The sequence below is a fragment of the Eptesicus fuscus genome, chromosome 8 (genome assembly GCF_027574615.1).
Source record: "Eptesicus fuscus isolate TK198812 chromosome 8, DD_ASM_mEF_20220401, whole genome shotgun sequence".
NCBI lineage: Eukaryota > Metazoa > Chordata > Mammalia > Chiroptera > Vespertilionidae > Eptesicus > Eptesicus fuscus.
In genome coordinates this window covers 30,235,449-30,261,133 of record NC_072480.1, presented here as the reverse complement: position 1 = coordinate 30,261,133, position 25,685 = coordinate 30,235,449, and the positions used below count along the sequence as shown (strand labels likewise).

The window sequence follows — 25,685 nt, the reverse complement described above, 5'->3', positions numbered from 1 at the left end:
AAACACGAGAGATGCAAAGAATCAGGGTCTTTCACAACAAGTCTGAGTCATTGAATGAAACCAACTAAAACCTACTGAGCTTCTGGTAGTGATATGTACAAGCCAGTAAATTGTCTTTAGTGTTTAAATGAAATACGAAAGCAGTTTGAGTTGGGTTTTCTGTTATTTGCAACTTACATGAATCCTGAAAGACCCACTGCACACATTACGAGGAAATGCCTTTTTAAAATTGAATTGCATTTGAAAAAGCTAATAGAGTGCTAAAAACAACATATTTGAATTTTAAATACTTTTTGCTGCTGCACTTAGTAGCTAAGTACTTACCATACTAAGAACTGCAATTTGGCTTCAGGTTGTTTTTGCAAGAAATGTGGCCAGCTGTGTAAGTCAGTTTATTCTGTAATTTTTAGGGGAGGCTCCGGTATGCTATCATCGCTATTCTATCGATAGAAGGCAATTAGTGTGGTGTTAATACTAGGTGAAAGAGAAAGACAATATTCAGCAAATAAAACATACTGTAAAACAAGGTATATAATAGCGCACTGATTTTATTGATGGCAGAAGAAAAATTCTTTCACTTGTATTTTTCCCCCCTAAAATCTGCTTTTTCATTCTTGAAATGATAATATACACCATGGCTGCATCTTATTCTGAAGGGAAATTAGAAGGTCTATCAAGAGGTTTTGACCAGGATGTTTCCGTCAATGGCTCCTCTCTTCACAAAGACTCTATTTAAAAAAAAGAGAGGAAGAAAGTGAAATTGGACCTACAAATTGACTTTTTCATACTCAGGATACAATTCTGCTGAAACTTACCTGTAAATGTGAAGTGCTTGTAGAAATATCAATAGATTGCAAATAGAATAAACAGTTTCATTTATAAACATAATTTATATAAATATATAAACCCAAAAGCAAAATCTTTCTAAATACTTTTTTCTCTTAAACTCTTAAAGTACATCTCTGTACCATTAGCCCCTTTATTGCTAGCAAATTGATTTAAGGAATGTCCATTAACCTAATAGTTTTTAACAGAGAATGATTTTAAAAAGAAGCAGCCTGCCAATGAACCAGTTCTACCTCCATCCTATCCCTCTGAATACTTCCGAACTAGCTTAGTCCACACAGGACATTTATTTTAGTTTGTCACCTCCCCTGCCTGCTCCCCACCTTTATCAGGTACCACTCTAGTTCAAACACTTTGGGTGGTGACAACAGAAAGCTGAGAGAAGTGTAGAGATGAGCTGTGATTGTTCTGGTCCTATTTGAGCTTCATGCATAAAAGCATGCTTGGGCAGAATTCCCATGGCTGCATACTAACAGCTCATAAGTCTCCCGAGTAAACAGTCTCCTGCTTAGAAAATAGAGTTCTGTACTATCATCCTCACATGATGCCCACGCTGCTGGCATCACAGGGTTCTGTAATAGCTATTCTTAGAGTGATCACTTCCCTGGCCTTGATTTGAAAAAATTTGCAGGACCAGATTGTCAAAACAATTTTTCACTTTTAAAAATAGATCTTTTACCAGCTAAAAATGGTGTTAAAACCTTAGAAAATAAACGAAGTCGTGGTATTTATGTAACAGTCTTAGCTATAGGTTTCAAAGTTTGTGGTTGATATGTGAAAATGCAAAGATGATTCTTTCATCAAACAAATAAGAAACCAGAAATGAAGTTCAATGTGAGTCAACAATTATTAAACTGCTTCATATGCTGAGCTTGAACCTTCATTGCACTGGGGGCTCATGCTGAGGTGTCTTTCAAACCTTCCCACACAGGCCAGCCATCTCCCCTTCACAGCAGGACAGAAACCCTAACCTCTCCGCCACTAGACCACTGCAGTTAGCTGCTTAGATGCTTGCCCTCCAGGTGCTGTAATCCATCCTACATCCAATAGCAATATTTATTAAGTGTAATTTCAATCATAATCACCCTTATTTGGAAGTTCGTGATAGCACTGAACACTTCAAACTCTTAAGATGTCTAAAGCCATAGTCTTCAGCCACTACCCATATATACTGTATATTTAGCACCAACTGTTTTGATTTATATACTCTATGTAGCCACTGAAAAATGCTTCCGTGCACTATGCTTCTTCTCCTCTTTAAGCTTTCCTCCACCTTTAGAATCTCTTCAGAGGACTCTATACTCTGCCAAGAAAATGAAGCTTAAAACTGATTTCTAAACTCTATCCCTACTACTTAAGTCTAGTTCCTATAACCCCAATCACGTCAGAAAACTCATCAAATGCACCTAGTTTTGGTTCAGTTTCATTGGTTACAGACCTATGCATAATTTCTCTATCCATATTTGCTCATATTTCTAACTTGTCTGCAACAACTATGAGAAGTCCAGGAACTATAAGTTTAACATTTGGGGCCTTATCTCCCCTGAAGGATTTGACCTGACTTGCCACCACTTTTTCTCAGAGGTAGGTCTATTTCCCCAATGGCTCCACGGGACCCCCTTCTCTCACCTACCCCTGGCTCCCATGCCCTCCTGCTTTTGTTAGTGACAAAGCTCAAGTAGAATATAATCCCTCCCTACCCTTGGGGAAGAATATGTGTATGTGGGGATGCTAGTGGTAGTATAGGGAACTTTGGCCTTATACTAAAATCTTGTCTTAAACAATTTAAAAGACCTCAGAAAGCTAAGAGGGAAGTCTCAGTTTTCCTTTACCTGAAAAGAGATTTAACTGTAAGTACACTAAACTTATTTTACTTATTTTAAGTGTTTTACTACCTTTTTATTTAAGTGGTTTATATCTATTTACTTAATGGCCTTGTATTAAGCACAAAGAAAAGTCAATGATAAAGGAAAAAGTTGCCACGCTGGCTTGCTCTGGTAAATCAGAAGCCATGCTTCCTCTCCAGGCAGATGACTACATAAGGAGCTAAGAGCTAGGAAATAAAGGTTTCTTCACTTCGAGATGGCAGAACTAATTTTTAACCAATGGAGGAGCTTTGGGGAAGCTGAAGAAGACACAAGACTCTGGGCCAGTGCTGTCCAACAGAAATAGAAAGTGAGACATGAGCCATTTTTAATTTTCTAGTAGACACATTAAAAAAGTAAAAGTAAATAAGTAAAATTAATTTTAGTAACATATTTTACTTAACCCAATCTCTCTAAAATGTCATTTCAATATGATCAATAAAAATTATTGAGATATTTTACTTTTTTAAACTGAGTCTTTACAATTTGGTATGCATTTTTCATGGATAGCACATCTCAGTTCTGGCTAGCTGCACTTCCAGTCCTAAACAGCCACAGCTGGTTTGAAAAATGGAGTCACTTAGCAGGGGAAAGATACAATGTGGATAACAGCTGGAGCAGAATAAATAGCTAAAATGATGAATTGAGAACAATTTCTTTAAAATTCTCAATGGTCTTGTTATTGAGGAGAAAATACATGAGAAAAAAAGATACAGTTAAGTCCAAAATTCTCTTTAGGGTGAAATATAACAAAAACTGTAATGAGAAAACTCTGATTATTAAAAAAAAATATTCAAAAGCGCTGGCATAAGCAAAAAATAGAAATATTACCAAACATGGCAAAAACACATTAATAAGGTTCATCACAATGAGATGCCTTAGATTAGTCCTATAATTTCTTGACTTTTTTGTCACATTTCTCTTCCTTCCTATTGAAGATATTCAGATAGCAAATTTCTTTCTAAAACTCTATGATGAAAGTTTCTGGCTTGATGGCCTAGGACCCCCAAATTACATCTCAATAAGCATTCATGTTGTCTTCACCCAATTCCTTAAGATATACTATGAAACATTTCCTCTCCTTCTTTCTCTCTCCTTTGTCTCTCTCTCTGACTTCAGCAGCAGTGTTTTTCTTTTAAAGGAGGATTTCTCAATCTCTGCACTGTTGACATTTTGGGACAGGTCACTGCTCTGGGGGTGCTGTCCTGTGCATTTACTAAAGCAGCATCCCTGGCCTCTACCCACTAGATGCCAGTGGCAACCCCTTCTCTCCCCTAGTTGTGATAACCAGACAGATCTTCTGACAGTGGCATGTCCCCTGGGGGAGCAAGACCACCGCTATTGGGGACTCCTGCTATGAAGTATTTAGATCAGGGGTTTGCATGCCTGGGCCCCATCACCCCAACTTCTAAAATAAATGGTCTGGGGTTGGGGCGCAGGGTATTGTTTTTAGAAGATCCCAGGTTCTAAAGCATAACCAGGTTGAAAACCACTAATCAGATGATCTGGGCAGAGACTACTGGCTCCCTTTCATCTGTATGTCTCGTTTCTCTATGTCCTTTAAAACGATGTTTCTTTTTTTGTGTGTGTGTTTTTTTTTATATATATATATGTTATTGATTTTTCACAGAGAGGAAGAGAGAGGGATAGAGAGTTAGAAACATCGATGATAGAAACATCGATCAGCTGCCTCTTGCACAACCCCTACTGGGGATGTGCCCGCAACCAAGGTACATGCCCTTGACCGGAATCGAACCTGGGACCTTTCAGTCCGCAGGCTGATGCTCTATCCACTGAGCCAAACCGGTTTTGGCATAAAACGATAAGTTTCTTGAACTCAACCTTTATTGAAATACTATAGAGACCCAGTGCACGAAATTCATGCACTGGTAGGGTCCCTAGCAGCTGCTGGCCAGGGCCTCCCTCCCTTTCCCTGGCTGGCTCTGCCCCCTGGTCGAACTCCCAGATGAACTCTCGGTCGAGGGGACAATTTGCATACTATGCTTTTATTATATAGGATGGCCTTCCACACAGCAAACTGTAGCAAGAATAGCAGGTGGTCTAAATCAGGGGTCCTCAAACTTTTTAAACAGGGGGCCAGTTCACTGTCCCTCAGACCATTGGAGGGCCGGACTATAGTTAAAAAAAAACTATGAACAAATTCCTATGCACACTGCACATATCTTATTTTGAAGTAAAAAATACAAAATGGCAAAAACAACCGCATGTGGCCCATGGGCCATAGTTTGAGGACGCCTGGTCTAAATGGATCATGAGTGAATTATATATTTTTTCTTAAAAAGAACTGAAATTAATGAAAAAATATACTCAATTATTCCGGCCAGTACTTTGTTTTCTTTCACCTTCCTGCTTTCAAACTTATAGGCACTTCGCTGATTGTCCACCTCCATTAGAAGAGAGTAGGTACAGAGAAAAAAGAGGATTAAGGATAGCATTGGTGAAGAAAGGGTTGGTGGAAAAGTAATTTATAACTATGGTTTAATCGTACATACTTTATAATTGAAAGTTTTAAAACATCAGTTTTTTTCCCAATACATTGTTATGAAATATTAATAATTGAACTTACTTATTCCGCATGAATAACACCTTTTTAAATATGGAAACCACCTTACAATGTCAACCTTACCTTCTCATATTAGTTCCGAGCCCGGGGAGGTTGGTAAAACTGCTGGGTTGGCCGAGTGGACCGCCTGGGCTGGCCATCACCTCCTCTACGGAACTCAATAGTTTGGTCATAGGTTCCTTCTTCCTCCTATTTGCAAAGAATAGTGATGTAACATGTTCAAAATAGCTCCAAGTCTCCTACGTTAAATACATTTTATGGCCCCATTTTGACATACCCTCTTTAGCTGCCTATGATTCACATCTGTCAACTTTTATAACAGAGGGAGGCAAGGAGAAGGAAAAAGCCTCTTTTGGTCCTAGGTAACAGAATACAATGTAGAGTGGTAACATTAGAATCAAATTTAATTGTAGAAAGGAAACCATTTCTACCAAATGTTATGATTATCTCATCAAATGACACAATATGGCAAAACAAAGAAAACCAAGCATTATAATAGAAATTTTCTTAATATTTGGGCGTCTAAATAGTTCTAGGTGTTTAGCATGGAGAGGGACTTTAGTAAGATATGGAAAAGGGGTTGAAGAGCCACAGAACGTTCACCAGCTGTCTGTCCTCATCTGACAAAATCTCCATCGCTAAAAAACTTTACATCCAGAGACAGGAAAAAATAATGGATTGGAATGAGAGCAATACAATTTACATATAAAGAAAGCTCCATGCAAGACATAGCAATCACCACAGTAAGACATAAACTATTTTCTTCTCATTTTCTTTCTTGCTGAGGGGGTAGATCAGCCAGCTTAAGGAATAGCACAGGAAATTAGGATAAGCAGAAAGAATATAGTTAATCATAATATTTGAAAAGCACTTAGAAGCAACAGAAATGTAGCTGAAAGCCACACTGGTTTCTTACTGAGTGCTGCCACCCTGTTGTTTCAGTGTTTTTAAATTAATGGAGCTGTGAAGTATGTTCCCTTTTAGAGACAAGAAAACACTGGCGCTTCCTTTTGTTTATGGAAAAAAGCGACATCTATTTCAAAAGTAGAATTTCCATTCCAACTGCATTATCGGAGCACAATAATTTGCATGATTTTGGAAAATCATGCACGATTTCTTTCTCCTCCTCACTGTATCTCTAAATCTCTTTCCCAAACGATTGTTTCCTTTGACCCTATTAATAACAGAGGAAGTTATAGGAAAGACTGAGTTCTACGCTTTACATTTTACCCATCCAACTACTACAGTCTCACTTGACGGGAGCAGAAAGATGCCAAGAAAATTTGATTAAATCCTAGTATTTAGAAATTATATTTAGTATTTGGCATGAACTCATTAGGCTTCCTCCACTGTATTCTTAAGAAAGAGCCACTATTTCCCTTTTATGTTAAGGACAATGAAGCCTAGGTAAACTTTACCAGTAGGACTTTGTCCTAACACTTCTAAGGCAAACCTCAGCTTTTATTCAAAGATTGCTAGTAAATCTAAGTCTCAGTATGCATGTAAAAGAGATAAACCAATGGCCAAAAATTAGTGATCATCCTGAAATAAGGAAATAGAGAAATCTGACAAAATACAGGGTGTCCCCCCATAAATGCACACACACTTTAATAGCTGAAAGCTCAATTTTGAAAATGAAATGTATTTTAATAAACACTGCCTTTATAATTACTCAAAGTATGTGTATATATTTTTGGGGACACCCTATATTTGGCATAACTCAATAACTATATTTTAGAGACAAACTCCAGATTAGCTCTCCTTTCTCTATGCCCCTTCCATTAACAATCAATCTCAAAATGGTTAGAAGCATCCATATTATGTCTATAATTTAGTAAAGCAATTAAAATGCAGGAAGAAAAATTAAAAGTGTTCAGGAAAGGAGAGAATTAGTTTTTATTATTCTGGTCTCTGTTCTGAATGATGATTATCAAATATGGCTAAATTTGAAAAGGAGCTATTTAATTTTATGAAATATGATAACATGTGAAGCTTTGCATACTAACTGAGAACAAAAATATATTTGCTAATGTAAGAGATGAAGTAATTATTTCAGGAATTAGGATGGAATGTTTTCTCTACACCCAGCTGCAGAACTGGCCAAAGAACATACAAATCTACATTTTATCAATAAAATACACTCTTAAAGATAGGACACTACATTTGCTGAGCGGGATTATATAAGAAAGATGACACTGCTATTTAAAAAGCTGTCTCTACTGTGTTTAAAAGATTTACAGACTAAACTAGCCAGAGCCAATTAAATGATTTTATAGAGATGACGGACCATAAGATTTCCTTCACACTATTTGATGTTTTCACTATCTTGCTACACAAAATGGAAGCAAAAATGATACTGCAAGCTTGGTTTTCAATTATTGTCAAAGGCACAATCTTGCTTTTTAAACTTTTTAATATTCCTCTAGCAGAGTAGTTGACAGCAAGGCTGGTTACCCACAAAAACCACCTCCTGTAGTCTCCAGCTAATAAGTTTTAGTATTGAATGAGTGCCTCTTTCCATTTATATGACACAGCTCAATTTAATATATCAGTTTATCTGGAGTCATCTTTGAATGAAATTTAAACCTTGTTCTTCTAGTTTATCTTCTTCCATTAGGTATCACTACTCTGTAACAGATTTAAAACTCAAAGGAATTCAAATTTCCTAGTTCATGAGCATATTTTAAATTTTCACACTATGTTTGAGCTGACACAGTCCCGGGATGCCATCTAGTCTGCCCCCTGGATTTGAGAGATGAGGAATCTCTAAACCCAGTCATCAGAGGTGAGTGATTTTCCCAAGTCACAGAGCTCATCAGAGGAAAAGTCCAGACCACAGCCACTTTGTTTCTGACTCAGGCAGGGATCTTTAAAAACTTGTGATAAATTTCATAAAATGGAAGTGACTAATGTCATCTTCACCCTAAGCTTTTGAGATTTAGAACCATTTTATTGAACTCAAAGTTTTGCTCTCCTGAGCCACACTATCAGGTAAAAACTGGTTTTAAAATACTAAATAATTGAAGTTCAAAATGTTCCCTCTCTTTGTGCCAATATTTACTGGTTTATTATTCCTTTTAGTGAAAAGATACAGAATGCAATAATCATACAAAATGCAAGCATGAATGAAGTGGTATTTTGAAAAAAAATTCACCAATACAAATGGAGACGGACAACTTCATGTATAAAACATGTTTGGCAGGACACAACCACATCTTTCCTGCTTATCATCTTCAGTCTTTCATTAGTGCACACTGTCTCTGGAGTAAGAACACAGGCAGATACACATTCCTCACTAATAAATGAGCCGTGTTAGAAAAGCTTACTGTAAATCAGTCACTTGGCCCCTGGAACATACTTCAGTGGGAGGTACAAAACACATTTAGAGGTCAAGTTCTCTGTTCTACAAATAGTAAGGTCAAGTGCAGGTGTGTGTACAAACCAGTACCCTAAGGAAGGTGTTAGATCAGTGGTTTTCGATTGGGAGTGATTTTGTACTACAAGGGGCATTAGGCAATGTTGAAACGTTTGGGACTGTCACATCTGTGGGGTGCTATTGGCAACTACTAGGGAGACTGGAGACATTTTTGGTTTTTACGAACTGAAGGGGTAGGGTTGGGGAAGTTGTTACTACATCCAATGGTTAGAGGCCAAGGATGCTGCTAAACACCCTGCAATGCACAGGACAGCCTCACAACAAAGAACTATCCAGTCCTAATGCCAGTAGTGCCCAGGCTGAGAAACCCTGCGCTAGGCAATTGAAGGACGGCAGAACTTCCTACTCCTACGTTCCAGGGCAGCCTGGAAAATAATTCTGAAATTCAGGAAGTTTGGGCTGGCCACCTTTTCCCCTTGGACATTTCTTCTTTTGCTTCTGCCACTAAGGCCTAAATGCTGACCCCTCTCTATGGAACTTTTGTGCGGGGCTCTCTTTGCTGAAAATACGGCTCACCTCTGCCCCAGCTACATGTTCATAGTTACTTAACTTACTGAATAGCCTCATATTAAATTACCATTTCTTCAGCATTTTCCCACAGCCATAACCTCATGGGGAGACAAGGAGAGATTATTTGGTTGGTGAAAGTGAACAGTGGAGATGGTAATTCTCTTCATAAAAAAAAAACTTTAGAAAAATTGCTTTATGCTGTCACCTGTCCTTGAATAGCTATTTTGTGTGTAATTTAAACAAGTTTCTCTAAGTCAGTTCCTTCTCACATATTTTATATAGTAGTCACAAAAATAAGCCAGCATATAAAATGTATACCAGATACCCTCAACAAGAGTCCTTGAACTTTAGGATATTTTGAACAATGAAATACTAATGAGTACATATCTCCTTTAGTGATTCATATATAAACCACCTGCTCTATGAATTTCCAGGCCACCCTTTGCCTGCCTGGTCAGCCTGTGTAGTCAATTTATAAAAAATACGAATTAATTTTAATATAAAACCTAAGCAAACAATCATTTGAAAGACAAACCTGCTTTTACAAAATGTCAAGTAATAAAGGCACAACTATGGGGACAGTAAAAAGATCAGTGGTTGCCGAGGGCTAGGGGCAACGAAGGGATGAAAGGCAGAGCCCAGAGGATTCTTAAGGCAGTGAAGCTATTTTGTAGGATACTATTCTGTCATTATACTTTTCCCAAACCCACAGAATGTACAGTACCAAGAATGAACCCTAAAGTAATCTGTGGAGTCTGGGCAATCACTTACTGTGTCAATGTAGGTTCATCAATGGTAACAAATGTACCACGTTAGTGAGGGATGTTGATAATGAGGAAGACCATGCATGTGTGAGGGCAGGGGGTATATTGAAGATCTCTGTACCTTCCTCTCAGTTTTGCTGTGAACCTAAAAGTGTTTTAAAAAATAAAGTTTTGTCTGGGCAAGCGTTGCTCAATGGTTGAGTGTCGACTTATGAACTAGGAAGTCACTGTTCGATTCCTGATTGGTCAGGGCACAAGCCCGGGATGCGGGCTTGGTCCCCATTTGGGAGTATGTAGCAGGCAGCTGATTAATGATTGTCTCTCATCATTGATAGAGATGTCTCACAGTTTCTCTCTCTCTCTCCCTTCCTCTCTGAAATCATAAAAATAAATAAATAAATAAATAAATAAATAAAGTGGGATATTTTGTGCCTTGTATAGTGCTGATGATATGGTAGATCCTTAATATGAGATGATATATTTGTTGACCTGCCCCTTATTAAAATGACACATCTTAATCCATTCAGATTCTTCCTGTGGTTATCAGTAATATCATAATCAGAGTATGAGAATTAAATTTCTTTCATCCTTGGAATGTCATTAATTAATGTGTGAAAACAGCTTTGAAGATTACTGAGCTTTCTGAACTGGCTCTAGGTTGTGTTTAATTTTGATCATACCTTGGATACTAGTAAGATTTCCTCTTGGTCCCCACTGGAAAACTTTGACCTTTGATTTTGTCAGTCCAAATAATGAAATAAAGTATCTCTGTCCCATTAAACAACAACAACAACAACAACAACAAAATGTAATGGACTCAAAAATGGAACTTAAAATATTTTTAAATGATCTATTTTAATTCAATTATATTAATATTCTATTAAAGTAACTGAAAATTGAAAGTAAGGGTGAATCTGCCTTTATTTTCTATGAAGATAATGGATAACATTTGTGCCCATAGGAATCATGCATCAACACTGAACCTTAACTTTTATCCTTAACAATTATCCTCGTTTAAGCAATATATTCTAATTCAATATTTGTAACTCAATATTTGTAACTCTATCACAAAATAATTTGGGCTGTGAATTTGGACTGTGGATGCCTGGAACCACAGAGTATAAAAGAGGAACTTTTTGTAAATCACAGTTAGTCCAAATAACTAAGATGCGATTATTTGCTCAAATAATTAGCACCATCACCTAGCTAGAACAAAGGTCTTCTGATTCACAGTCCTGTCTGCCCTTCACTATGCTTCGAGTAATAAGGGTGAGAAACCATGAATTTCTGAATTGGAAGGGGAATTGGGGAGGACCTAATTGAGCAAATGTAAACTTAAAAAAGCATTACCCATTTTGGGAGTTAAATGTGGTAGGTACTCTTCTTTCAAATGAAATTTTGTATACAGAATTCTAATATAAAATAGATGGGGTCAGGTTAAAGTGTGTGTGTTTTACATATATATGTGAGCAGTATCACTGCCTGTTTTAGCTAAAGGTTAAAAGTCTGAGTAAAATATCATTTTAGAATAAAATATAATGAAGAATTATAGCCTCCCTTTCCTTCAAAGCAGCTCTAAGAATATCTCTATAATATGTATCATGCCCAGTAATATTTTATTTAAATCAAATATTTATGGCAGAAAAGAAATAAAAAACACCACCAATTCAAGAAAAAAAAATCTGATTCAAAATCTAATTACTAAACAACTGCTCCAAAATGCCTGGCTGAGGTAACAATGTTTGCATTCCCGTATCATGCAGAATTCCAAGAGAACTGTGGGACATTTCACTGTGGTTGCAATCGTCTCTTTTTAGAAAAGAATAGGTTTTCTAAAATTATATAAGAATGGAAATTGTTGATGATTCTATAAGATACTAGGAAATCATCTGAATTCCTAGCTCAAGGGTTTTATTCTATGATCTGCCAACTAAAGCACAACCTGAATAAGACAGCTAAACTTCAACATGAAAGAAAACTGGATGTTTAAACGACAGTAAAAGCAAATACAGAATTATTCACCAGTGTCCTTCCTCTAACATCATTGAGGTTTACCCTTTAATACAAACAAACAAGCTATTTTTGGCAGCTTAGGTGCTCAAGAAAATTCAACTAAATATCAAAAGGCTGCCTCCATATTTTAACTAAGAGAATACAGTATAAGAAAGAGACTAGCAAATATGTCACCTTTATCAAATTTCAAATGATAAAAATATATTCATCCATTCAAAAACACATCCAAGTTTATTTACAACTTGGAACAGGAAAAAAGGAAATGATTATTTCATTGTGTCCCTGGTATTTTGCATTTGATCTCATTTAATCCTTGCAACAAAACTGATTTACTTAATCTCACCATTCTATAGATGAAGCAACTAAGGCTCAGAGTAACACCCCCAAAGCTCTGTGAGTGGCCAAGCCCCAGTGAGACCCCTGGGCTGTTGGCTCTGAAGTTCTTTCCATTGCATTGTATGTAGTGTATTAACATTTCTTGCTTCAGATAGTTTTAATTTTTTCTAATAGCTAGCTTAAGATCAATTTTAAATAAGTGGATGGTTCCTGCCCTGAGGCTAGTATAAACTTCATTTAATGGTATCCTCTTCATTGAAATACCACAGTGAAGTCCAAAGGATGAATATATGACTTATAAAATGTGTAACTCTCACTGCCAATTTTAACTAAAGGTTAAATAGATTTCAAAAGCTTGTTTAGAAGTCAAATTAGGGAGAATATTCCTGCTTGTAAAGATCCCACTCTACTCAAAGATTTCCTTGAGAGATACTTAATCATGGCATTGGCATTTAATTCCTCAGTCATGCCCTAACTGATTTGGCTCAGTGGATAGAGCGTCGGCCTGTGGACTGAAGGGTTCTGGGTTCAATTCTGTTCAAGAGCACATGCCTGGGTTTCAGGCTCAATCCCCGGTAGGGGGCATGCAGGAGGCAGCCAATCAATGATTCTCTCTCATCATTGATGTTTCTATCTCTCCCTCTCCCTTTCTCTCTGAAATCAATAAAAATATATTTAAAAAAATAATAAATCCTCAGTCTCTAAGTTGGATCTTAGATCCACCACTTCCTTAACTTCTGTCTGCTTTTTCATAGGTTTACAAGGAAAATTATATAAAACTAGAGGCTCAGTGCATGGATTCGTGCACCAGTGGGTCCCTCGGCCTGGCCTGCGGGGATAGGGCCAAAACTGGCTCTCCGACATCCCCCGAGGGGTCCTGGATTGTGAGAGGGCAGTTCTCGGGTGATGCACCCGGGAATCGGGCTCCTTCCTCTCTGGTTCCGGGTGTGTTACCCGAGGACCGCAGTTGCTAAGTCACCGAAGCTCAGAAGCTCCTGTGTTGAGCATATGCCCCCTGGTGGTCAGTATGTGTCATAGCTACCGGTCGGACCATCTGCCCCCTGGTGGTCATTGCGCATCATAGTTACCGGTTGGACAGTCAGACAGTCGCTTAGGCTTTTTTATATATATAGATAATATTTATAAAGAGTTAGCAAATAAGTCATCTATGTTGCCCATTATTCTGAATTAAGTAACTCTTTAAAAATAAAATATACATGCCCACCTCAATTAAACTATCTAGACTTAGAGATTTTGCTAAAAATCAGGAAGTGTGTTATGAGAATATTCCTCAAACCACTTTGGGCAGATAAGGAAAGTGGAAAAGCCACTGAGGAAATTGAAAGAGCCAATGCAAGAAGAACGATTCTTGCTACCTGCTTTCTTTTTATTTTTTCAGAAATTAAAAAAACCCTCTCTCTACACAAACACTAATCATTTCATATTATAAATAATTCTATTGTTACCACTGATTTTGTTTCTTTTGGGAGGTAGTCTTCTTCTTTTTGATTAAAAAGTAAAAGGGCAAACAGAACAGAAAGAGGGAGAAAATTAGCAAAGAAGTATTACTGAAAACAATCGATCAAAATGTATAGATCCTATTTGCATAAAATCTCAATATTTTAAGAGAAAGGTAAAAATATATTAACATGATTAACTTGTTTGAAAAATCGTGCCTTTAGACCACCCTTAAAATTTTAGTAAATGCAGTGAAACCAGTTAGAAACACTACATGAAAAGTGAAGGTGTAGCAATGATGATCAATAATGAAAAATGTCTATCTATGCCTGTTGATGTTTTAAGATCAATGTCTATCCCTTATCTTTGCAAAAGAAACTGCTTTCTCCAGTATGCTAATTGGGAAAATATATTTTAGTATATTTTATGGTTAAGACATATGAGCAGTAATCACAAGTGGTTAATCATTTCACTTTCATAAGTTATATCATTCTTACATCTTAAATTGGTAGGCTAATATAAGATGGTTTAACTAATTCTTTCTCTGAAAGTAATAATTACTATATCATAATGCCAGTAATGATATAGCAATTTTCATTCTAAAGCATTCAGCCCAATGTATTTTATATAACTGACCACCTGAGGCAAATAGTTATGGCATGCTATAGTGACCTGAAATACAGATGTAAGAAAAAAATTAGGACAAATCTCCATGTCAAATTGATAAAACACAGGACAGATCTTTGCCACTAAAAAGTATTGAGAGTTGGAGTGGGGAGGGGAGACATGACTTGACATGCTTTATATAACTATAAGAAAAAAATCACAACACCTAATAATACAGTAATAAAATCATTTGCTGATGTTTTCACCCCCTTGGTGAAAGTTAAACATAGCACTGACAGGAAAAGAATAAAAAATTTAGACAGAATAAAAAAGCAGATAGTGGCCCAAAGTAACGAACATTTTCACATTTAAATCTCATTCATACCCAACAACCCATACTGACGACGTCTGCATAATGAACTAAAATTATTTCTCTGTAGTTAAACATAAAGATAACAGATGTTTAAGAACCCTTGTCAATTATCAGGCTAGTTAATACAGCCATAGTTTTAGAAATGTGAGGTACTCCAGGAGTCAATGATCTGATCTTCTCTGCGGTGCGAAATTCATCCACCACATCGCACACAGCTGGTGGATGGTTCTGGCTCCTTGCCTTCAACTAACTGACGAAGGGAGCACGGGCTTCCTCAAGTGGCCAACTCCACTGCTCTGTAACCTTTACTACAAAGTGCAAACCTGCATCCTGGAACTTCTACCCACATTTCCTAGTTGAGCCTGTTTCCTTTGCCATATAAAATATTTTAACTTTTGCACTCGGATGTCGAGTGTGACTCGAGACGGTTAGCATTATAATAAAGGAATCGAGAAAAAAGCAAGCAAGTGCAAAGGGTTAAATTATTTTAAAACAAGTATTATACACCTTTTTTTAGTCTTCCATTTTTTAGACTTAGACTCAGTTCCTGGAATCATTTGTCAAACACCATTATTTCCAGAATCCCTCATCATCTTGATCATCTTTTCCTTTATATATTTTAACTAGAGGCCCAGTGCATGATTGAATCATGCACATTTAGGGGGGGAGCTGGGTGCCTGTCCGCTCAGACACTACGCCTTTCAGAAGCCTCCGGCGCCGCGGAGGCTTCTGAAAGGCCTAGTGCCTGAGCGGACAGGCACCCAGCTCCCCTGCTTTTGATGGTCCGCGGTGGGACGTGAGCTCACTGCCCCAGAGGCCCCTTCTGTGCCGCAGCACAGCCATGGCGCAGACGCTGAGCTCGAGCCGCTGCTGGCGACGCGAGCTCAGTGTCCCACCGGCCCAATTGGCTACCCCGGCCACCCCGAGTCCCACCCCCCCCGCACCTCCTGGCCAATCGCGGGCATAGCGAAGGTACGGTCAATTTGCATATTTGTCTATTATTAGGTAGGATGATCACTATTCTATATAACCTAGTATTCAGAATATTTCAAGTATGGTCTGCTTAGAACATAGTACTATTATTTCCCATGAGAAACAAACTCTGCATCAATCTGTCAGTGCAATCTCGCCTTGCTTTAATGTTTCTAGCTGCTGCTCAGTCACTGCATGCTCATATTGTGCTTGTCATTAAGCAAAACCCCTACATCCTACTCCCAGGTCTAGTATTTCATCCTACTCCCAGGTCTAATATACTTTTATTGATTTCAGAGAGGAAGGGAGAGGGAGAAAGAGATAAAAAAAATCAATGATGAGAGAGAATCATTGATCTGCTGTGCCTGCACACCCCCTACTGGGGATCGAGCTCGCAACTCAAGCATGTGCCCTGACAGGAAATCTAACCATGACCTATTGGTTCATAGGTTGATGTTCAACCACTGAACCACACTGGCTGGGCTTTCATCCTTTATTTAAAGAGAATTATTTTCCCAATATAAAGTTTTAAATTTAACCACAATTAAAGCCCATACGTTATTAAAATTTATCATTTTGGCACTGTATAATCATTAGCCATAGTATTCTGAATAACTATCTGACATGAAGTCAGTTTCTGACGAGTTATTTTGATGATCTGTTAGCATTTATTTACTTATTTACTTACTTACTAGAGGTTCGGTGCACGGATTCGTGCACTAGTGGGGTCCTCCCACATGGCCTGTGGGGATCAGGCCAAAACTGACAGTCCAACATCCCCCGAGGGATGTAGTAGTGCATGAAGCAGCAGACGGCTGGGGAGGAGCCCGAGCCTGGGCTGGGCGCCACGCCAATCCCGCTCATCCTGGCCCTGCTGTGCCTGCTGCCACTGCTGCTGCTCGGTAGGCTCACTGCCACTTCACTGCAGTCTCCGCACCCGTCCTAGAGCGACACCGGCACACCCATGACTGAGAAGCAGCCACGGGCTTGCGCCCAGTCAGTCCCGATGCCCGTCCCGATCCCTGTCTGGGTCTGGATGGGGAAAGGGCGTGCAGGGGGAGTGTCCACAGGAGAGGCTCACGCTGCCACAGCTGTCAGTTAACCGGTGCTCCCACTATGGGAGCACAATGACCACCAGGGAGCAGCTCCTACGTTGAGCGTCTGCCCCTGGTGGTCAGAGTGCGTCATAGTGACTGGCCGAACAGTCGGCCGGTCACTTAGGCCTTTATATATATATATTTATATTTTTATATTTGCATAGTAGAAATTAGAGGACTACCATTTAAAAGGATAACATCTAGATGGATGGCTAAAATGTAGTTTAATCTTGAAAGCAGATCCCAGTGAAATTTAGAAGATGAAAAGAGTCTCAGTATAAAATTAAACTCTTTTAGCAATAGAAGGTTAAAGAAGAGGTTGGTTTTTCTTCCCTATGTAAAATACTTTCTTTCTAGCCCCTTGAAAAATATTAGCTGATACCTCTATTCATATACATCTTCACTTCACAATATAAAATTCTCTAAATTCCTGAGAACTAAGATTGAATGAACTAATGGTTGGAAGACATGTTATCAAAACAGTATATCACATATTGAACACAAGCTTACTCCTAGACTGAACATTTTTTATACATTTTTTTATTAACCCGCCACAAAATCCTCAAGTAGGTTGGTACCATGTATCTCCATTTATAGGTAAAGTGTCAGATCACACACTATGGTATTAGTGACTCCGATTCTGCAGCCCACTGGCTTGATGATTTTAGGCAAGTTATTTAATGATTCTGAATCTGTATTTGTAGTTTTCCTTGTGTGTAAAATGGGAATACTAAAAATTTTTTCAGTTAATGCAGGTCAAGGGTTATACATGGTGCCTGGTACGATATGTGTTCCAATTATAACCAGTTTTGAACAGAAAATACTCCCATCTTCACATTCTCAACCATTTATTCCACTTTAACTTAATAAGTCAGTACAGCCCTGGCCAGTGTTGCTCTATGGTTAGAGTATCAGCCCACGGACTAAAGGGTCGCATTTTATTCCTGGTCAAGGGCATATACCTGGGTTGCAGGTTTGATCCCTGCCCCCGGTCAGGCCACATCCAGGAGGCAACCAATCGATGTGTCTCTCTCTCACATCAATGTTTCTCTCTCTCTTTCCCTCCCTGTCAGTCTCTCTGAAAATCGATGGAAAAATATCCTTGGGTGAAGATAAACAAAACAACAACAAAAAAATAAGTCACTCAGTACACATATAATTTGTAATCTTGTTGTAATCTAAATATAAATTACTGTTGTATGCTTAAATTTATGAATTTTTTCCCTCATGTTGAAATTTCAAAATGTCCAAGACATAAGGAGTTAGCTCTTTAAAAAAATCATTCTCTTTCCAAGGTTAGGAGAACTTCTCAATACTTTTTGATGGTTGGATGGTTGAAGAAAGAAGAAGTATCACAAAGATTTTCTTGAAGCTTAATAAGGGAGACAAACTTATTTCCATCAACTTAGGTAAAAGAAAATTAGATAATACATACCACTTGATTTAATTAAGACTATTAAACATAGTATACTTAGCTGTAATAATGCTATTTCTAGGTTCACTGAAATTCAGGAACTATGTTTTAGTCACCTGTAATTCCACATCTGAAATATGGGAGATATCATTAGAGGTTGGGGGAACTGATAATACAGTCTTTGGAGAGTAATCTGCTCATCATTTTAGACAAAGGAAGAATATGATAAATGTTTGTTCCTATTAAACATGTATTATGTTCTTCTTATGGTTCAAGAATGAAGCTATTTCTCCTCCATTCAGCCATTGTTCGAACAGTAACAGCAAGAACAAATAAGGAAGGTTTGAAGTTTCTGTACTATATAGCCAAAAGATTTCCTCCAGTTTTTTCAAATATTTAATAAATATGTACCTTTCTAAAAAGTATTATGGTAAAATAATCAATTTTTTTTAAATTCTAAATTTATCCATAAGATTATTTAAAGTGTATTCCTATATGCAATTTAAAACTCTTCTCCCTCCAACCTCCTTCTCCCCAAAATAAGCTGCTTATTAAAATAAAAAAGTATGACAAATAGATACTTGGGCTAGAGGGAAGGGATAGTAAACAGTAACAATGTCTATATTGTACAGGAATCTGTAAAACTGAGGATTAGTAATTAAGGCTTAATGAGTAACCAATAAGACCAGAAAAGTTTATGGTACTCTCAACAGTTTATAAATTCCTCCAGAGTATTAAATGTATGACACACACCAAATTCCAATTTTGTCATCTATGAATAAGAGCATGACAGTCTTTTAAAAGCTGAACTGCAATGAGGAGGCAAAGCCTGCCCAGCGTTAAACACTGATTTATGCGTGGCACGATTTAGACGAGACTCCTGTCAGTGTCAGGTAGCAAGTACACAGACAGCAGGATGGCTGAAGAGCTCTGTGTCAGAGTTGGGACGGAAGTCGCCGATTTATGAAGGCTGTCAAACCACAGGAATTCAAAATGTAAAGAAAATTGATTTTTCATAAAGAAAGCGATGGAAATTTTTATAACTTTGCAGGCAATACTATTAGCTTAAAGGAACATGGTTCTTTCATTTTGTGAGAAAAACTAGCTTACTTATAAAAAGATTTGTGGATTTTTACATTAGAGCTACATTTTAAGAATCCTGATAAAGAAGTTCATTATACTAGTAACATTCAAATAGAACATTTTCATGGGAAATGTAAAGGGAAAAGGAATAATGATAAAGACAGTACAAAGAAGCAGTTTGGGTTTCCTCCATGAGGGATAATTTGGTACAGATACCCAAACCTTCTGATTCGGAAGTTTCAACTAGTAGTGACTGCTATAATCCAGAGTCAACAAGCATGACTTTGAGAAAGTGAACATAGGGAGGCTACTTCCACAGTCTTAAAGGAAAACAAAAGAAATGGAATTAAGAACCTGTGTGCCAGGCATTTCAATCATTTAATGACCGAACAAAGTGTTTATTGAGTAGCTACTATGTTCCTTACAATAACCCTATGAGATTGCATATTTTTATTGCTGTTTTTTAAAGAAAACAAAACTGAGGTTAAAAAATATTATATATCTTGCCCAGGTTATATTGGACTCTAAAGTCCATGTTCTTTCCACGCATCCCAATAAATGCAAAGGTTAAAGGAGAGAATCAGACTAATAATGTTAAACTCTTAAAAGGATTATATAAACATAAAAATCAAGTGCTTTCCATCTCATTTACATGTTAAATGGATCATAAAATTAATAACACAAAGTGGATATATCATTTAGATGCTATAGTTCTTACTGTAAAACACAAATTACCCACAATGCTATCCACCCTGAAATGGCTACACTATCAATAAGCAGCTATAAACTTTAAATGAATTAATGTTGAGAACATAGAATAATGTTGGGTACAAAGTTAAGTAATAAAATAAGGTATTATTACTACTTCACAAATGTAAAGTTCTATTTTTTTGTAATGCCACATACAACACATACCAGTTTTTCTTTTATTGGTGTGAGTCTAGCAATTTGACTAGTGTATCATCCCAGTGAGTTATAGGGGTTGAGAACCTAGCACACAATGCTAAACGAGCTTTTATGTGGCACTTTGCAAAGTGATTTTACAATGTAACACAAAAGCGAAGCTGAGAATCTGGTCAATTAGCAACATGTTCATTTTCCTTCCATTGAAGAAAGGAACCCAGAGGCAATCTTCTTTACTGAGACAACTCCTGCCAGCTTACCAAATGCAGTAATCTCCTTTATAAAACTCATCTGAGTTAAAGTCCCTCCCTTTAGCATCTACAACACGGAGAGTTAATTCCTCTGAGAACATGATTACTGAGAAGGAAAGTATAATAAACTGGTAAAATTCACCAATACAAGTATTTTCCCACCATATTTTTAACATTATTACATGTTCCAAGACTTAGATGAATACAAATAATTCCATTTTGTATAATTAATTGGCAAGGTCCTACATTTACCTAAGAACGTATAATGTATTTTAAATAAGGGATGTTTATTCATAATTTGATAAACCTCATATTATTTGTTTCTCTGTTTAATGAATGTTATCACATTCAGTGGCATAAACTTTGAGAGAGACTTCTTCTAAGCTGTCTTAATGAGAGTGTAAGTTGTTTAGGCTCCTTTTAGGACCTTTATCACTATTTTGGGTTGGTAGCAATTAGAAAGGGATCACATGCCTATGATGGGTCATCCTCTTCAATGATAGAACAAGAATATTCCATGGTCGCTGATAAATTAACTCTATGATTGTGAAAGAGTATATGTTCTTAACAGGATTACTTGGTTTCTTATTTAGATTTTGTTTTTTAATTCCATTGCTAATGAGTGGTGGACAACTTTCTGTAATTGTCATTCAACAATTATGATGAGCATTCAAAATTGTTTTCCTCACTTAAAGCTGTGTCCATGTTAGGAAAACATCTCTCTCTGAATGGGTTAGTTAATAGATGGACAAGTAAATAGATAGGTTAAGTCTTATGAGACCGAACAGCAGTTTAACATATTCATTCATTTATTATATCACTACCAGGCATGAAGATGAGCTCAAGAAGGCCTGAAACTTTGTGGATGTAACATTCCTAGGATTATATTAATGTTACTAGCAAAAGCCTCAAACAGGGCCCTTTCCAATACTGAATCTGTGAGGTTTCAGAGCAATAATATAGTCACTGTGACTATGTGGGCTTTCAAGCATCAGGTCCCTTAAGAGAACCTCCACTTAAAACTGGCTGAGTGGTTGCCCTAACCGGTTTGGCACAGTGGATAGAGCGTCGGCCTGCGGACTCAAGGGTCCCAGGTTCGATTCCGGTCAAGGGCATGTGCCTTGGTTGCGGGCACATCCCCAGTAGAGGGTGTGCAGGAAGCAGCTGATCAATGTTTCTCTCTCATCGATGTTTCTAGCTCTCTATCCCTCTCCCTTCCTCTCTGTAAAAAATCAATAAAATATATTAAAAAAAAAAACTGGCTGAGTGGTTAACTGCTAGCTTCTGAATAAAAACAGAAATTCTTTTCACCTGTACATCCACTTCAACTTTTCTTGCAGCTACTAAAAGACTAGAAACTGAGAATGAACTGTCACAGAATGCTTTGTGCATGATTTTTCTAAGGGTTGAAAACTTTGCTGTGAAAATAAATACATCCTTGGTCAGCTTCTTCTACCACTCTCCTGCACAGTTTCTAAATCTTTACATATCTCTTGAAAATTCCTCTCCTATTCTTGACCTTATTACTTTCAACAAATAACCTGCTTTATCTTCACAGAGATTTCATTAGTACAGAATTATTCAACTTCCTAACCTGAAACCCAACAACTTACCCTCACCCACACCTGTATTTACTTACTGCCTCTCCCCTCTCTAGTGTCCCTCAACACACCCAAAGTCACAGGTGATTATGAACCACTATCTATGGCCCGATTTTTTTTTTTTAATTCTTACTCCTATTTTTACACCCTCTCCTCTCTTTGCTTCACTGTGCATTTGATGTAAATGTGACTGGGTTTGTACCCTGAACTCCTTTAGCCTTTATTTATATCTTCTATCATCTTTATCTTTACAACCAAGATCTTAAAAATAGCCTACATTTCATTTTCTTACTTCCCACTTACTCTCAAGAAACTACAAGTGTCTCACACACCCACCATTCTACAGTTATCTGCCACCTGCTGATTGTCAAATCCAACAGGCACTGTTCAATCCTTATCTTCTTTAACCTTTCCAACATTTTATATTATAGATTCAGCACCCCTCCCCACTGCCCAAGCTCTTGTCCTCCTAGACAACACCACAATGGCCCCTCCCACCCTTCAATCATGAAAGTCCCCATTAATCTAATCCCAGTCCTTTTCTTATCTCTTTTTACACACTTTTTCAAGGCAATGGCACCCTTATGCTTGAGCCTAGCTCTGATGACTCTTAAGTCCTCATCTCTTGCTTTAATTATTGTAATATTGGTCTCCCTGCTCTCTGTTTCCACTGAAGCCTGTTTTCTATACTACAGGCAATAATCTCTTAAAGCAAAGATCACATCACAACACTCCCCTGCCTATTATCCTTCCTTGTCCCTATTCTGAGGGATAAAATTTAAACTATTTACCATAACCTGCCTGACTCTTCCTTCATCCTTTGACCCCACCTGCCTTTTCGTCCTCATCCACTGACATTTGCTACACCTAAATTATTCTGCTGCCCAAATACCTTACCTTACCATGCCCTCCTAGACTTTTCCTGCCTTCTCTGTTCTCTCACTTTCTTCCCTTTTCCACCCCCAAGCTATGTCTTAACTGCTCTTCAAGACTTTCAAGACTCACATTAAACCTCTTTCGTATTTAACAAATATTTATTGAAAGCACCTTGTTTCAGATACTGATCTGAAGGCTGAAGTATTAGCTGAGACAAAATCTCTGTTCTCATATTGATTTCCCTGAGGGGCTGGAGGCAGGAACAGGATATGTAGAAAATAAAGCAGGGCAAAGTGGAGAGAGAATTTTTGTGATGGTGCATTGATATATGATAATGGGATAGTAAAGGTCGCCCCTGCTCCTGCCCTGTCTGCTCCTGATTATAGGTACCCTCTGTCTGTGTTCTGTTTACAATGAACTGATGCTGGATGACTTTTGGGGCTCCTCTGTTAGAATTTGACTCCTTGAGGATAGAGACTCTCATCTGGGCATTCCTATCGTCTAGCACAGGGGTCCTCAAACTTTTTAAACAGGGGGCCAGTTCACTGTCCCTCAGACCGTTGAAGGGCCGGACTATAGTTTAAAAAAAACTATGAACAAATTCCTATGCACACTGCACATATTTTATTTTGAAGTAAAAAAACAAAACAGCAAAAACACCCGCATGTGGCCCGTGGGCCGTAGTTTGAGGACGCCTGGTCTAGCACATAAACATTCTAAGGAAGTGTGTTGTGCCAACATTGCTGGATGGAGAGATAAAGCCACATAATAAATGTTCAAAATTTTTAGAAATAGATTAATACACATTTGAAATTATAAGTTAACAGAAAACGTCAAATATAAAAATTTAACTTTACACTTAGTCTAATACTACATCAAAAACTAAAACAAGGATAAAAAATCTAATAAGATATCATAATTGCATACTAACACTCTTAAATTATTAATGATAGGTTAAGTACAGATTAAATAAACATTCCATATAAGCAATGTAATTTGCTTTGCATTTGAAAGCACTTTTGAGAGACTGAATTGTGAAGGTGTATAAGTGTTTTGGGGACAGTATCAGTAAGAATTTTGCAAGGAAACTGGGAAGTAGATAGCATGGATAGAGTGAAAATACATGGTAAGACTTTGTAAAGGTAGATCTATTGGTTTAGTTGTACAGGTATTTCATTTACTAATTAAAGACAGAAACAAGTTTAAGGATGGTGACATTTTATTACGAAAAACCATAATCATGTTGCTGTTAACTTCACTGAAGGCAAAATTAGAAATTGATAAGTGATGTTTTTATTTATCTTATTTTTTAAACTCCCATGTTTACAAATTCTTTTCGCAAATTTTAGGGGTAAGTGATGTTTTTATTTATCTTATTTTTTAAACTCCCATGTTTACAAATTCTTTTCGCAAATTTTAGGGATTTCCCTACTAATGATCAAATTTCTTCTTGCTAATTTATTTTGCTTGGTTTTTTTTTTCAAATAAAATATATAATACAATTACAGAAAGTTTAGAAAATTGAAAAAACATATGTGTTTTTTTTCTTTTTCAAATAAAATATATAATACAATTACAGAAAGTTTAGAAAATTGAAAAAACATATGTGTATATATACCATACAGAGATTATACATAACTCTACTATTCCAAGACAACCACTACCCTGAGTATAATTTTGTTCAAATCTATAAACAGCTTTTATTCACTTATAAATATTTCCCATATTACATCCTTCATAATGATTTTTATCACAGCTGTATAACATTTCACCCACAGATGGATGATAATTTATTTTACCATTCTCTTATTGGTGGGCATTTAGGTAGCTCCTAGCTTTTTATTATTATAATAATGCTGCAGTAATAATTTCTCAGCAATTCACTTATTTTCTTTGCTCTTTCCTTAGGAGAGATGAACAACTATGGGATTATTGGTTTAAAGGGTATGAACACTTAAGGCTTGGAAAAAAACTGGAAGCATCACACCAATTTACACTGCCATTAGCAATGTGTAAGAGTACTCATACCACTGCATCTTGGCCAGCATAAGCATTACCATATAATTTCCCTCCATTAATGCACAAACTTAACACTGTACTTAATTGTTTCAAATTTGCATTTGATTACTACCAGAGTTCAATACTTCTCTCTAATTTTTAGTTAAGAAAGATGACACTGCTACTTCAGCAAGAAACCATACTGAGCATAAGTCAATGGTTCAAGGCTGTAAAAATAAAATAAAAAAGAAAAGCTTTAAGAAAGTTAATTCAATCATGACATGAGTAACGGTTATTGTGCTCCATGGTAATTAGGCATTAATGGCAAGCAGTTCATGTAAGTGGCTATTATTACTATTACTTAGACTTAGTCAGATGAAGCATTCTTATAGTATGGGAGGAGGGCGGGGAGGGAGGAGTTGGACCAAGTAAAGCTATAAACTCTTCTTATGCCCTCATAAAGGTCCCTGGGTCTGACACCAGATGTGATCCAGAAGGCAAGTGTTCTTTCTTTCTTAGCTCCACTCAGCCGCTATAAACTTAGCACCCAGTAAAGATAATAAAACACTGTAAATTTAGTTTGGCTGAGGGTGGGCTAGAACTTACTTTACTGAGAATCAAAAACGAGGTCAGGTCAGATAGTATTCACAGAAATGGCCACCAAATATTTAGTCTTTTCTCTCCATGACTATTCCTCCA

At 37.3% G+C, this 25,685-nt stretch overlaps 1 protein-coding gene across 1 annotated transcript in view; it reads right to left on the bottom strand.

Moving 5' to 3' along the window:
• Positions 1–536: 536 nt before the first annotated feature.
• TDRD3 (tudor domain containing 3) overlaps positions 537–25,685 on the bottom strand; it is a 203,917-nt gene continuing 178,768 nt past the window's right edge. The window contains exons 13-14 of the mRNA XM_008145523.3: positions 5,359–5,484; positions 537–728 (exon numbers count right to left, since the gene is read on the bottom strand). Of these exons, the coding sequence (XP_008143745.3) occupies positions 5,368–5,484 (117 nt within the window). The 3' untranslated portion in view covers positions 537–728; positions 5,359–5,367. The remainder of the gene's footprint in view (positions 729–5,358; positions 5,485–25,685) is intronic.